This window comes from Balaenoptera musculus, chromosome 16 (genome assembly GCF_009873245.2).
Source record: "Balaenoptera musculus isolate JJ_BM4_2016_0621 chromosome 16, mBalMus1.pri.v3, whole genome shotgun sequence".
Taxonomy (NCBI): Eukaryota; Metazoa; Chordata; class Mammalia; order Artiodactyla; family Balaenopteridae; genus Balaenoptera; species Balaenoptera musculus.
Window position 1 is genome coordinate 48,277,695 of NC_045800.1, and position 14,780 is coordinate 48,292,474.

The window sequence follows — 14,780 nt, forward strand, 5'->3', positions numbered from 1 at the left end:
CCAGACAATGGAATATTATTCAACATTAAAAAGAAATGAGCTATCAAGCTAAGAAAAGACATGGAGAAAACTTAAATGCATATTTCTAAGTTAATGAAGCCAATCTGAAAAGGGTACATACTGTATGATTCAAACTATATGTGACATTCTGGAAAAGGCAAAGCTATGGAGACAGTTAATAGATCAGTGGTTGCCAGAGGTGGGGGAGGGAGGGATGAATAGGAAGAGCACAGAGGAATTTTAGGGCATGGAAGCTATTCTGTATGATACTGCAGTAATGGCTACATTATAAATTTGTCCAAACCCATAGAATGTACAACACCAAGAGTGAACCCTAATGTAAACTGTGGACTTTGGGTGATGATGCGTGTCAAGGTAGTTTCATCAATTAAAACAAGTGTACCGCTCTGGTGGGGATGTTCATAATGGGGGTGGTCAGGGGTCTATGGAAAATCTCTGTAGCTTTTGCTCAATTTTGTTGTGAACATAGAACTGCTCTAAAAAAATAGTCTTTTTTAAAAAATAAAACACGGAAGAGGAAAAAGTCTGGAAATATTTATGAAGGTCATGTTTTGGTTACGATAGACTTATTTTCTTTCGTCTCCATGCTTGTAATTACCATTTTAAAACATGAACGTGCATTAATTTATAATGGAAAGAAAAAATAAACATTTCAGGAGTTTAAAAAGCTAGGAAATGAAGCTGTATGTGTGGTTGTGTATTTAAACAGTTCTGAGGGTTTCTGATCCCTTGTTTTCTCTTTGTGGCCAGAGTTTTGTAAACACACATCCCTTTTGGCTATTTGTAAATTTACACAGTTGACCCTGTACTCTAAAGCCATGGCCAGTTAGAATTTCTGTTCCCAATAAAAATAAGCTATCTTTGGGGACTCTCAGTGTGAACTGTATTCTTGGAAATTTCCCCACAACGTGACTCAGTCTTTGTTTATTTTTAAAACTCCAGGACTATATTAGAATAGTCTGTTTTCTTTTATTAAATATATGTAAATTTTTATTAGTGTTTAATTTACTGTTTTTCAAAGATTATACAATCACATGATTTAATAATTAAAATTTTAAAGTTAAATAATTAATTTAAAAATATATGTACAGTGATAATTCTCCTTGTCCAATCTTCCTTCTGTTTATTTCCTCAGCACCCCCATTTTAAGGATCCACTATTTTTAAATTCTTGTGAATATTTCCAAAGTTTCTCTATGTTTGTGTACATAAATACTAATATATATTATTTTCCTGTATTTTTATACAAAAAAAAGACACATTTTACACATTGTCCAACACCTAGCTTTTTCACTTAACAATGTGTCTTTTCTTATCCCTAGATAAATAGCTTCCTCATTCCGCATTACAGTTACAAAGGACCCCGTGTGTGGATTGATTTGTGGATTCACCATAATTTCCTTAACCAGTCCCCCGCTGATGGACAGTTGGGTTGTTTCTAATCTATTGCTATTACCAACAGGACTATAATGACTTATATGTACATTTCATACCCATGCAAGGATATCCACAGAATAAATTCCCAGAAGTGAAATTGCCGGGTCACAGAGTATAAGCCTCTGTAATTCTGATAGCCCCTGTGATCCTGAGTGCCGAATTGCTCTCCATCAGGAAGGGTTTACACTTGTACCAGCGATACTTCTGAGTGCCTGATTCCTCCCACCCTTGCCAAAAGAGCGCTCTGCCTTAAGTTTGATTGTTGCCATTCTGATACGTGCAGAAAGAAAGTGCAGTACATTTTAATTTGGATTCCTCTTTCTTGAGGAAGTTTTAGCATGTTTTCCTAGGTACGAGCCTTTCCTCTTGTGTGAAAACTGTTTACCACCTTCATTCATCTTGACTATTAGGTCATATCTTATGGATTTCTAGAAATCCTTTGTATTAGGGAGATCAAGGGAGTTACCAAGCCTCTCTTGGTAACTGTACCTACCTGGCTGGAATATGTGTCTGAGGACAAGAGATTCTTAAAGAGGCTGCCCTCTGGGTTGCTGGAGCCATAGGATGCATTTGAAATAAGACGATGGCCATTCAAGGAAGTGCTTGGACTCCACCCCACAGGTAGCATGGAGAACAGGTTTCACATCAGGCCAGTCTGGGTTTGCAGCTTTCGTGTTGTCTGCTTACAAACAATGTCACTTAGAGCAAGTCACTTAGCATCTTTGAATCTTGGTTTTGTTACCTGTAATGTAAGGCTTACCTATTACTTTGGGTTATAACGGTAACACATAGAATCTGATACTACAGTGATTACACAGGTAACCACCCAGATAATTGAAAACACTCACAGCACTCCTGAGGGTTAACTCAGTCTTTACCTTAAAGGTGAAGGTACATACAACAGGAGGAGAAAGTGTGAACAATCATGGGGGGCCCTAGGGACTCCCAGCTGCAACTCCCCAGGGTCCCTTCTCACTTGCACAGGTGCTGCTCTGTCTCTGGATTGTGAACCACAAAGATGTGTGCAAGGAACGTTGGTTTTAGGGGAGCTCAAGGAGAAGATTTAGGGATATCTTAATATCCTACTGGTGATGTAACCAAGCCAGACTGTGTAAACCCATTAACCAGGTGTAAACAATCTATACATCCCAAAACAATGTAGGCAAGCTGGCCCTGGGTCTCTCCAGAGATTTTGGAACTTTACACAGCACATTACAAACCCCTAACTAGCTCAATTCATCATCCTTAGCCAAGGGTCAGTACCAGACCTCCAGACATCCCTGGAGATAGGCACAGAGTGACCCCAGTCCGGCTCTAAGAGTACCCTACCTTACACACAGGTACACGGGGTACTCGGAAACTATTGCTTCCTTTTCCTTTCCCTGGAACAAGCCTGCCTTTGCCTTCACCAGGACCTTTTTCTTCTCCAGCTCAGGGGAGACTGTCACCAGCGTGACCAGCTTGGTCCCACTGCAGCCCAAGAAGGGCAAGAGGCGGAAGGAAAAAGCTGACGTTCCTCCCGCAGTCCCTGCCAAAGGTAGGAAGCCAGCCAGCAGTCATCCATGTGGAGAGCGCCTGGGGTCTGATGTGAGATCAGGACAGGAGAGTAGGCAGGGGGAGGATGTGACATCCCTGATTATATGGTCTGGAGAACCCCACCTAGATTCTGGTCATAACTGAGCCCCGTCCCTGAGGTGGGCTGGGGGCACTGCCATTGGCCGCGCAGGGCTTTAGCGGGGGTCAACCTCTACAGACTCTTCCACAGTGTATTTCCCTTTGAAGTACTAACCTGCTCTGCACATAGCAGGGTGGACCAAGGGGGTGTCAGCATCCTCTTGGTTCATTCAAGGGAAAGAAGGCTCTCTGATTTTCCTCAAGATAAAAACCAGGTGTGTAATTTATTTTGGATTTGTTCTGGGGATTAAAATGAGGGTTATTATTTGATTCCAGTTATGACTTAGAGCAACATAAATGAGGAAGATGAGCATTTCCTGAGGTGAGAAGTAAAACTGTTTATAAATCGTTCCTAAAATAACTGTGGCCAATTTAGGAGAAGGTCATACATCAAAGGATTTGATACACAGTTAGGAACACAAGGGTTGCCCAGATGAATAATTTAAGAACAAGACAGGATCCCTTTTATCCCTCAACTGGGGCTTCCCAGGATGGCCCCTTGGCACCCTTTGCGCCCTGTGGTGGAAGGCAGTGGTGCTGAGACTGAACGTATACTGGGTGGACAGAAGGGGCTGGGAGGCGTGAGCGTCCTGTGAGGCACGACACTTGCGGACCTGGGGAGGGAAGGGAGCTGCCCCTGCTCTGCGCCAGGCGTTGTACTGCTGTATCACCTCATTCAGTCAGCATAGACGGTGCCCTACTGTACGAAAGACGAAAACGAGACTCAGAGAGCCACGTGGTTGAGCCTGGCTTTGAGTTCAAGTCCCAGTTCATCTAAATACTAGGTAGTTACATGATGTTGGAAGAAGAGCCTCGGTTTCCTCCTCTGTTAGATGGGGACAATAAGACCCTCCCTGCTGACCTCCCAGGGCTGCTGTGAGGGTCAAAGGTCACCGCTGTCAGCATTAGCGTGCAGCTAGGAGGAAGCCCCAGGGAAGGTCCCAGCCTCAGCCTTTACCAAGTGCACCTGGTTCTCACCTGCACATCTGACCTCTTTGTAGCTGGTGGTGTTTTATGCTGTGGTTTTGTTGACCTTGTTGAGAGGAGAGGATGACGTATCCAAAGGCTAGGAGAAGATCACCCTGCCCTGAGGGGCACCAGTCCAGCTGTTACCTGGATCAGAAACTAGAGTTCCTCCACGAGGACAGGAAGGGCCCCTATGTCCGAGGCTCTCTGTCTGTGGTACTCATGATATGTGGGTTTTAAGAGTCCTGGGAGGAATTGCAAACTAAACCCTTGATGTGCTTCCACAGCTCCCATCGCTGCCCCGTTCCATAAACCGAAGCTGCTGAAGCCACAAAGGAAAGTCGCCCTGGTGAGTAACCACATTCTCTGTGTTGTCCCCTCAAGCCCTAAACACAACTCTGGTCCAAGGAGTACCTTTATTGACTGAAAACATGCTCCAAGTTCTTGGTGCTTTGTTCCCAAGCAAAGGCATTCTCTCTTCTTGGGTCAGCTTTTGAGTCAGCTTTTCTCCGTAGCTAGTTCCCACAGAGTGGCTTTTTAAAAATCCAAATGGAATTACCTTTCATTATCAATGCTCCTTTTTGAAAAGAAGGGAAAAAATCGCACTCAGAAAGGTATAAAATAGAAAGTGGACCAGCTTGTATAAATTTGTCTTGATAACCACTCTGAAGAGACTGCTGAAGAACTTTCCAGAAAACATGTTATACTTTTAATTTTGAAACAATTTCAGTTTTACGGAAGAGTTAGAAAGATGGTACAGAGAGTTCCCGTCTACCCTTCACCCAGCTTCTCCTAAGGTTAACTTCTCACATAGCCATGGTGTATTTGTCAAAACTAAGAAGTTACCATCAGCACATTACCATTAACTGCACTCCAGACTTGGATCAGATTTCAGCAGTTTTTCCACAAATGTTCTTTTTCTGGTGCAGGATCCCATCCAGGCTGTCACATTGCATTTCGTGGTCTTGTCTCCTTTAGTCTCCTCCAATCAGGGCCAGTGCCTCCGTCTGTCTGCTTCTACAGCCTTGACACTTTTAAAGAGTAGTAGCTGCATTTTTTACAATGTCTCTTGATTTGGGTTTCTCTGAGGTTTTCTGATGATTAGAAATGAGGTTATGGATTTGAGGGAAGAACAACACAGAGGAGATATGCCTTTCTCATAGCGTCCCATGGAGCGGACGTGCTATGATGTTGACCGTGACCACTTGGTGAAGGTGGGTCTACCAGGTTTCTTCAGTATAAAGTCACTATTTTTCCCCTTTCCATACTTTATTTGTTAGAAGCCAGTCATTAAGTCCAGGTCACACTCAAGGGGAGGAGAGTGAAGCTGCACCTCCTGAATTCAGGGAGGGGTCTCAAAGACTTTGTGGACACATATGAAGACCACCACAGTAATTAATAGGTATTTTAGGGGAGATACATCAATCCTGTGCAAATAGCCTGTTTTTCCTTGAACTTTCGTCTACTCATTTTAGCATTCATCCGTGGATTTTGCTTGCAGCACTTATTACTATGGTGAACTGATGGTGATTTCTGTTTTCCTCAATCCATCTCCATTTACTACTTGAAATTCTTCTGTAAGGAAGAGCTGGATCCCTTTCCTCATTGACTTATTCACTAATTTCTTTATATCAGTATGGATGCATGAAGATTTAATTTTTTTTAACTTTGTAATCGTATTGTTATTTATTTTGTTGCCAATTTTGTTCAACAGCTGTGTATTTGCGTGTGAGAGAGAGAAAGAGAGAAAGAGGGAGAGAGAGGCAGAGAAACTGGCAAACCAATTCTAAAATGTTTATGTAAGATAATAAGATTATCTTGGCCTTGTGGAGGGCCAAGATAATCTTGAAGGAAAAGAACAAAGTGAAGAATTTATAGACCAATTCACAAGATTTATATTAAAGCCATAGTAATTAAGCTGTATAGTAAGTAATGGTATTAGCATTAATGTATTAAGCACATTAAGTAATGGTATTAGCACAAGAATAGATAAATAAACCAAAGGACTAAAGAGCCCCAAACATATCTACATATGTATTGTCACTTGATTTTATGACAAAAGTGACATTGCAGTGCAGTGAAGAAAGGATTATATTTTCAGTATACAGTGATGGGTCTGTAGGATCTCCACATGAAAAACAATGACCCATAACCTGTACTTCACACCACACACAGAAAGTAATTAGAGAAGGTTCATACACTTAAGTAAGAAAGGTAAAAATAAAACTTCTTAAAATTAGCTTATCTGCATAAGGTCAGTGCAAGCAAAGCTTTTTAAACAAGACATGTAATGTATGAGCCATAAAGGCAAAGACTGAAAACTTTGGATTACATTAAAATTTAGAAGGTCTATTCTGATTAAAGATATCAGTACAAGAATGAAAAGGGAAGCCACCTATGGGGAGAGTGTATCTGCCACGCGTATATTTGATGAAGGATCCTTACCTAGAATTTGTGAACACCTACAAATCAATAAAAAAGAAAAAGGCAACACTACAAAAAAATAGGCAGAAGTCTTAAACATGTGCTTCACCAAAGAAGACATACAAATAGCCAATCAGCACATGAAAAGTATTTAATCTCATTGGCGTCATGGAAATGGAGGTTAGAAGCAGAAAACCAGTTCACATCTACCAGGATGGCTACAGTGAAATACTTATATGTTTTCCTTTTTTTTTGCCTGTTTTTCTCTCATCCATTTGGAATTTAGGAATGGATCCAATTTTATCTGTCATTCTTTTTTGTCAGATTCTTTTTTATTTAACTTTATGTTTCATATTTCAATAATCGCTACTTGCCAGTTTCATTATACTTCATCACTACATTCGAAACAATTATTTAAACTTAACTTTTATTAGTTCTGTTATTACTTTTTCTTGAATCCAAAGTCTTCCCCCCAAATATATTTGCCTTTACATTTGAGTAGCTTGTCTGTGAATGGAATTCTAGTTTCATAAACATTTTCCACTCTGTTCTGGGAAATATGCTAAGCACTTTGTGTGCATTTCTGTTTACTTCCCATATTGTTCAGCATAAATGCCATGCTCATTACTGTGGCCTCTAATGCTTTATATCATGCAAGCCACATGTAATTTAAATTTTCCAGTAACCACATTAAAGACGTAAAAACAAACAGGTGAAACCAATTTTCATAATATGGCTTATTTAACCCAATATATCAAAATATTATCATTTAACCAGTATAAAAATTATTAATGAAATATTTTAATGCTTATTGTTCTGCTAAGTCTTCAAAATCCAGTGTGTATGTTATGCTTCCTGCACATCTCATTTCAGAACCACAGTTCAAGAGCTTAATAGTCACATTTGGCTATTGGTTACCATATTGGACAGCGCAGCCCTGTAATTATCTAGCCCCCATGGCCTCTTTGACATCATTTTTACCACTGTCCCCCTTTCTCGTTCCCCTCCCATCATTCTGTCTTCCTTGCTAGTCCTTAAACATACCAAGCATGTTCTGGTAGGGCCTTTGTTGTCTTATATGCCTGGACCGTCCTCCCCAGGCTATGTCTGTGGCTTATTACTCACCCCCTAGGGTCTCTTTTCAAATATCAACTCAGTGGAGAAGCCTTCCTGAAACTCTATATAAAACACCACCCACCCTCTGAAGGAACTCCCCATGAGAGGCATCCTGACGTACTTTTACATGCATCTATTACCTGCCTTTCTCTTCTCAGAATGCAAGGTCCATGAAGGCAGGGAGGTTGTCTGCTCTGGTCACTGCTGTGTTCTCCACACCAGAGCAGTGTCCAACAGGATGGGGATGTGTGATTTTGCACCCCAGCTTTGTGGAGTAGGTTCGGTCATTGTGCTTTTATAGATGGGCACAGTGAGACTCGGAGTCCGTAAGGTGACAGATGGACGACTAACCCAAGGTCATGCAGCTTGTGGGCTGCAGTCAGGACTTGAACCTTTGTCCTTCTGAAGCCAGAGCATGAGGTTTTAACCAGCTTAATTGAAGCCTTGTCTCAGAGTGGAACCTGGATCTCTGTGCATGATTCTGACATCCTCTCATGGCTCAGCCTTGCCCCTGACCTTCCTATTCTGTGCCCAGGTTTCTGCTGTTCTCCTAGACAGGATGGTTCCTCTGTTTTCCAAAGAAAGCCTCCTTTTGCCTGCAGTGAGTTGTGGGTCCTGAAGGGCTTTTCATACAGTGTGATTCCATCTGGTTCATATCATCAAAAATTCCTTATCAGTTCTGCTCTATTGACTACACTGTCTTGTCCTCAAATGTAGCAGCGGAGTTTTTGCTGATTTTAATAGATTTCTGGTCATTCAGTAGACTTTGGGAAACTCAATTGAACACAAAGGCTAAAACTATCAACTTTCCTTGGGGCATCCTTTATCCCATCCGTTGAGAATCAGTTTCCCCAGATAGTCTGAGGAAACTCTCTCCCAGCTGTCCATATCACTGCACATCTGTGTGTGTATGTGTGTATCTTTTCCAGATCTTTTATTCTTAATCCTGATATTTATCAACAACCTCAAGAATGATTATACTTTGTAAATTTCCCCCATCTTACATTCTAAGTTGCCCAGGGCCTGTTGTTTCTAATCCAATCTTTTACCCCTGGTAACAACAGAAACCGCTCTTTATTGACGTTCCATTGATATATCCCAGGGATATATAAGAAAAAGCGCTTTTTTGCAAGTCATCATATTTAATTCTCACAATAAGTCCCCCCACTCCCAGATTTGCCTGTGAGGACACACAAACATTCTGTTTCAGAAAAGTGAGGTCCTGCAACCCACAGGGGGTAGCGTTGCATCTCCCATGAAGACAGTGCTGCCGCCCCAGTAGATGGGGCAGTGTCAGCAGCCTTGAATGGACAACTTTCTTTAGTCCACAGCTGTAAAAGCAGTTTGCCTTAAGCAGTTTGGGGCCACTTACAAACAAAGTAGATTCAACAGCATTTTCAAAAATAACTGGTCTTAATTGCAAGTTTTTATGGTTGACTTTTTGTTTGTTTGTTTGTGTTGGTATGCCCCTCTGGATGGAGAGTCAACATAGGAAATTCTTAATTTTCACAGAAAGTAAGTTGGGGCAGTTATCTGCACTTCAAAATGGATTCTTTGTTTTAGGGAAATATCACCCATGACAGTTGTTAAATACCAATTGTCCTTTGATCTTTTAAGATATGAAAAGGCTTGAAATTTTTATACCAAATTTTCCAGAAACGAGTCAATTTGGAGACCAGTTTGCACCTATAACAATACACAGTGAAGAAAAGAGCTGACTTTGAGTGGACCTCTGTCTGACCAGCAGTTTTAGAGTCAAAAATACCAGGCGTAGCGTCTGCAGTTTTTGGTTAATATTAAGATTTATTTTCACAGGAGGCCAGCATTGACCTTGGTCTCAATTTGGTCAATATTTATCTCTCAAATCAATGTCTTGATGGCAGCTGAAACTAAAGTCAATAGCTACTTGTTGACTCACACAGGCCTTAGTGGGTAATTTAGAAAATAACTTGGCAACATCTTTTCTTTGGGGTCTGGTACCAATTTAGGCGTTTAATTCTGTAATTGTTGCATTTTGCCACAAAATCCATAAAACCGTGCTTCCTGGAGTGGTCACAGGCCACAGAGCCCTCCGGTCACCCAGCCGCTCTTTCCAGAGTGATACTGACACATGCTCACCCCAAGGAAGCAACCTGCCTGCCACCTCCACTGACTCATTGGCAAAAAGCGAGAACCCCCATTTACTGAGCACCTACTGTGTGCCAGCCCCTCTGCTAGGTGCTTTGTAGGCTCCATCTCCCTCATCTCAACCACACATGCCAACTCCCGACAGACCCTCAGACTCCAGGCGAAAATTACAAGCCTGGCTCCTTGTGTTTTCACCCTCAGAGCATTAACAAGTGGGCATCTTTTCTTATGTTTCCAAGATAACGTCGCATTTTGCAAGAACTGTGTATACCAGAGACTAACAGTGGTTGGAAGGTTTAAAAAAAATGATAGGACTCAAGAAGAAAAAAAGAGGTGAGAAAGGCACTTTAGACTTTTTATAATCAAGTTATCAAAACTGCTCTCCCCTATTTTAACCCAACAACCTGCTCTCAAAGTTAGCTCATCAGCTCATGAGGCCGTGTGTTATCACCAAGGCTCTTTCTGCTGGACAATGTGATCCCTTTGTCTAACAACCTTGAACACTGACAGTGAAGACCCCCATTTCTTCCCTATGGTTTAGGGCTCCCTGAACCCACTGAGCTAATTCACACACTTCCAGGAAAAGCTGTCACTGCTTCCTTGTTTCAGAAGAAGCAGAGAAAGCCGGAAGTGCATTTGATTTCTTTTTCTTGCCTTAGGTCACTTATTGATTCAGAGACCAAGTGAAAGAAGAGAAAGCAAACAGTTTCTGTGACGTGGAGGCGAGACCTCGGTAGCAACAGGGACCGTGAGCTGGAAGGGAGGAGGGCAGCATCCCCAGATCAACTCACAGGGGAGGATGCAGTCCCGTGGGCTCCTCCTGCCTCAGGGTCATGCCTCCTCATTGAGGGTCCTTCAGTGCCTCACCTCTGAGTCCTCTCTCTCCATAATCAAGTCACCCGTATGTAGCACTCGGTAGCCGGAAAGGTCAGGCCGCCCCCGTTCTCTAAGGAGAAAACTGTCACTTGTGAGCAAAAGACTGAAGACACAGGAAAAGTAGGAACATCAGGGGCTTAATTACCACCAGTTTCCCAATGGGTCTCTTGTATCCTGTCTCCCACTCTGCTCCCTCTCCCACATTGCTGCCTAGGGATTTTTCTAAAACGCAACTCCAATCATGTCATTTCCCTGCTTAAAATACTCTCGTGGGCACCCCCGTGCCTCCAGGATGAAGCAGGGCTTCCCGCGAGTGGCAGCTGTCATCATCTGTCTCACGCTCCACCCCGTTACCCCGTGTGGTCCAGGTCATCTTACCCTGGGCCCCACGGGCTCTGTCCGGACCTGTTGCCCCGCCCATCCTCCCACAGAGCTGCCACTCACCTCCAAGATGTGGATCACTCACCACCTTCTTTTTGAGGCCTCCTGTCCCTTCAGTCCCACTCCTCCACAAATCTGGACTCTCCCAGGCATCAGAGTTATGCTCTGCATGTCAGGGACCTCCGATTGCCGACTCTCATGACCCTTTTCAGTTAATCTGTTATTTCTGACCCCTCGATGCATCGATGCCCTTGTCCCTGGAGGTAACGTGGGTCACCTGCCATCACCCCAGCTGACTGCTTTCCCTCCTGGCTGTCGCCCCTCCCCAGATGGTTAGGCTGGCTTCACCCCCTCCACCTCTCTAGAGTACTACCTGTCTCTGGGGTCCTCTTCTCCTTGAACACATTGCCTGCGAGGGTCAGCACTCTCACAGGTGCAGCGGCCGCCTGTGCAGCCCACTGGCTCCCTAACCTGGCTCTTCAAGTCAATTCCAGCCTGGTTCTTCTGACTGTTTATGATACACCCTGCCGGAGGCTCCAAGCGCACCCCAAACTTACCACGGCACACACAGACCTCATCACCTTCCCGCAGTCTGCTCCACCTGGGATATCACGCTTCCAGAATCTATGTGCCTTCTTCTCCCTCACCCCCATGTCCACTGGTGACCGAAGCCTGTCTGTTCCTTCGCAGGAGCCTGGGCTTGACCCCAGGCTAACCCCCGCCACGGCTGGTTCTCACGCCCGCCACCTCCCCATCCATCCGACTCCAGGGCCTCTCCATGGGCCTCCTACAGCACTTGGCCTCACCTGTGTCTCAGCACTTCCCACTCCATGTTGAAGTCATGTTAACCCACCTGAATGGACTTCCTCCTCCACGGCAACCACGTGGTTCCTTCTTACAAAGTGACCTCTACATCTCTCTTGCTGTGAAGGCTGTACATTGTAGACACCTTAGATAGTGCAGACGGTGGGAACTGTTTTTTTTTAATTGTGTTAAAATACACGTAACATAAAATTTACCATCTTAACCATTCTTAAGTGTACAGTTCAATGGTGTTAAGTATATTCACGTTGCTGTGCAATCTCCACAGCTCTTCATCTTGCAAAAGTCTGTACTCATTAAGTAACAACTCTCTACTCTGTCCTCCAGCCCTTGAAAACTACCCTTCTGCTTTGTCTATAAATTTGACCACTCTGGGTACCTCATATAAGTAGAATCATATGGTGTTTATCCTTGTGTGACTGGCTTATTTTACTTAGCATGATGTTGTCAAGGATCATTTATGTTGCAACATGGGTCAGAATTTTCTTCCTTTTTAAAGGCTGAATAATATTTCAGCTTATGTATATATACTACATTTTGTTTATCGATTCATCTGTGGATGGACACTTGGGTTGCTTCCACATGTTAGCTATTATGAATAATACTGCTGTGAATATGGATGTACAAATATCTCTTTGAGTCCCTGCATTCAAATATTTTGGATATGTACCTAGAAGTGGAATCCCTGGATCACATGGTAGTTCTCTGTTTAATTTTTTGAGGAACCGCTATACTCTTTTCCATAGTGGCTGCATGATACTACATTCCCACCAACAGTGCACAAGGGTTCCAGTTTCTCTACATCCTTACCGACACTCGTTATTTTCTGGGTTTTTTTTAATATAGTAGCCAGCCTAATGGGTGTGAGATGGTATCTCATTGTGGTTTTGATTTGCATTTCCATAATGATTAGTGATGTTGAGCATCTTTTCATGTGCCTGTTGGCCATTTGTATATCTTCTTTGGAGAAATGTCTATTCAAGTCTTTCCCCCATTTTAAAATCAGATTGCTTGTTTTTTGTTGTTGTGTTTATAGAAGTTCTGTATATATTCTGGATATTAACCCCTTTTGGATATACAATTTGTGAGTATTTTCATCCATTCTGTAGGTTGCCTTTGCACTTTGTTGATATGTCCTTTGATGCCCAGAAGTTTTAAATTTTGATTAGCATTAGTTTTAAAGTCATCGACAACCTGCCCATCACTCTGTTCCCAGTGGGGGACCTGGGATCTGCAGACTATTTGTGGAATGAATGAACAATTGAGGGCAGAGATCTGAGATTGGAGCTCTAAGTCCTCACTGCTCAATGTGAGGTCCATGGACCAGCAGCCTGGGCTTTGCCTGGGAGCTTGCTGGAAAAACGGAAGCTCAGGCCCCACCCTAGACCTACTGAATTAGAATCTGCAATTCAACAAGGTTCCAGATGAATCTGATGAACATTAAAGTTTAAGAAGTGCAGCTCTGAGTAACTTAACAAACAGTAGCCAGCTCTGGTTGGGTCATGGCTGGCAGGACAGAGTCATCGCCGGCCACCTCCGGAGATAGTTGTATTTACATTTTAGTGAGACAGTTCAGCCCACTTGGGAGAATGGTGGGTTTTCTTATTTATCCACAAAGAGAGAATTAAACATGAGAATCTGCTTCTAAAGGGCATTGTGACTCTCTTTCATTCCTGTAAACCTTTCCTGGATAGCTCATCCCCGTCTCAGCTGTGTGTAGCCCTGTCCTGTGATCTCCTAGGACCCCTCACAGTCGCAGGTAGAGAATTCTGACACGTAGGGAATGTGTGACCAAGACCTGCGTGTCTGGGATTCCTTTGAGTTTAAAGTCTGCAGTAAACCTGCCTCCTCTCATGGAATCTGAGAGATCAGAGCACTTAAAACAGAGGGACGAGGTTCATTCCATCATAGTTGAAAGCAACCTGTCTTAGGAGTGGGCCTTGCACCCAGTGGTCAGCCCAGGACTGAGGTGCCAGCCCTATTGAGTGTTTGCCTGGTGTCAGGAAAGAAGCCCCCTCTTCCAGCTCAGTTTTCACTATTGACAGTGTACTTGCAAGACCAAAAAGAGTTTTTCTCTGATCAGTAGCAGAAAAAGGGCTTTGAGGCACATTAGACACCAGTGATAGAATTCTGAGAGGATTTTAATAATAACCCAAATCCCAGCAAAATTATTTCCAGAGGACACGCATTTCAGGTTTCTTGAAGGATGTTTATAATAAGCTGAAGAATTTCTCTTGTTGTCGTTAAATGTGCTAGCACTGGTTTCAGTTAAATTTTGCATGAAAAAAATATATTAACCTGCATAAAATATGTTCATAATCTCGATTTAAAATTAAAAAGAAGGAAAAACCCACAAGCACATGAACAATCTATCTCCCCAAGTAAAAGCCTTGGGAAAAAAACAAAAACTTTGCTTGTACCACGCTAGTACCATTTTTACAGAGATAAAAATCCTATGCCCCCTCGGTACACATGCACATCCCATTATTGTCACGGGGAGTTATGTATGTCGACTGGAGGGAAGAATAGATGCCGGGGCTTCGGAAGGGATGAGAGTGGGGAAAACAGAAGTCATTTCGTTTCACGGGCTTCCTTCAGTCGGGGGACGGCAGGTGGCTGGGCCTTTCGTAAGTGGGATGTGATCACCAAGGAGGCGAGATCAGGCCTCCCCGAAGTGGCAGTGGGAACGTCTCGTATTAGAGACTCTTAGCCCTGACGCGGGGCTGTCACTTCCCCGCAGACCACGAGGTCCGTGCCGAGGCCCCTCCGTGCTTCGCGCTGTCTAAAAACAGCTACGGGGCTGGATGCTTCTCAGCTTCATCACAGGCCAGTGGAGGTTGGTTGAGGCTCTGATGTTATTAACAATGGGCCAAGTGAAGCCGTTACTTTCAGGAGTCTTTTAAGACTGGTAGCACCTTAAGCACTCATTGGGAACCC

General features: G+C 43.3%; 1 protein-coding gene across 1 annotated transcript in view; it reads left to right on the forward strand.

The window, feature by feature from the left end:
• The window catches only part of VSTM4 (V-set and transmembrane domain containing 4), an 88,620-nt gene that overhangs the window by 57,200 nt on the left and 16,640 nt on the right, over positions 1-14,780 (forward strand). The window contains exons 6-7 of the mRNA XM_036829487.1: positions 2,888-2,994; positions 4,385-4,446. Coding sequence (XP_036685382.1) covers positions 2,888-2,994; positions 4,385-4,446 — 169 coding nt within the window. The remainder of the gene's footprint in view (positions 1-2,887; positions 2,995-4,384; positions 4,447-14,780) is intronic.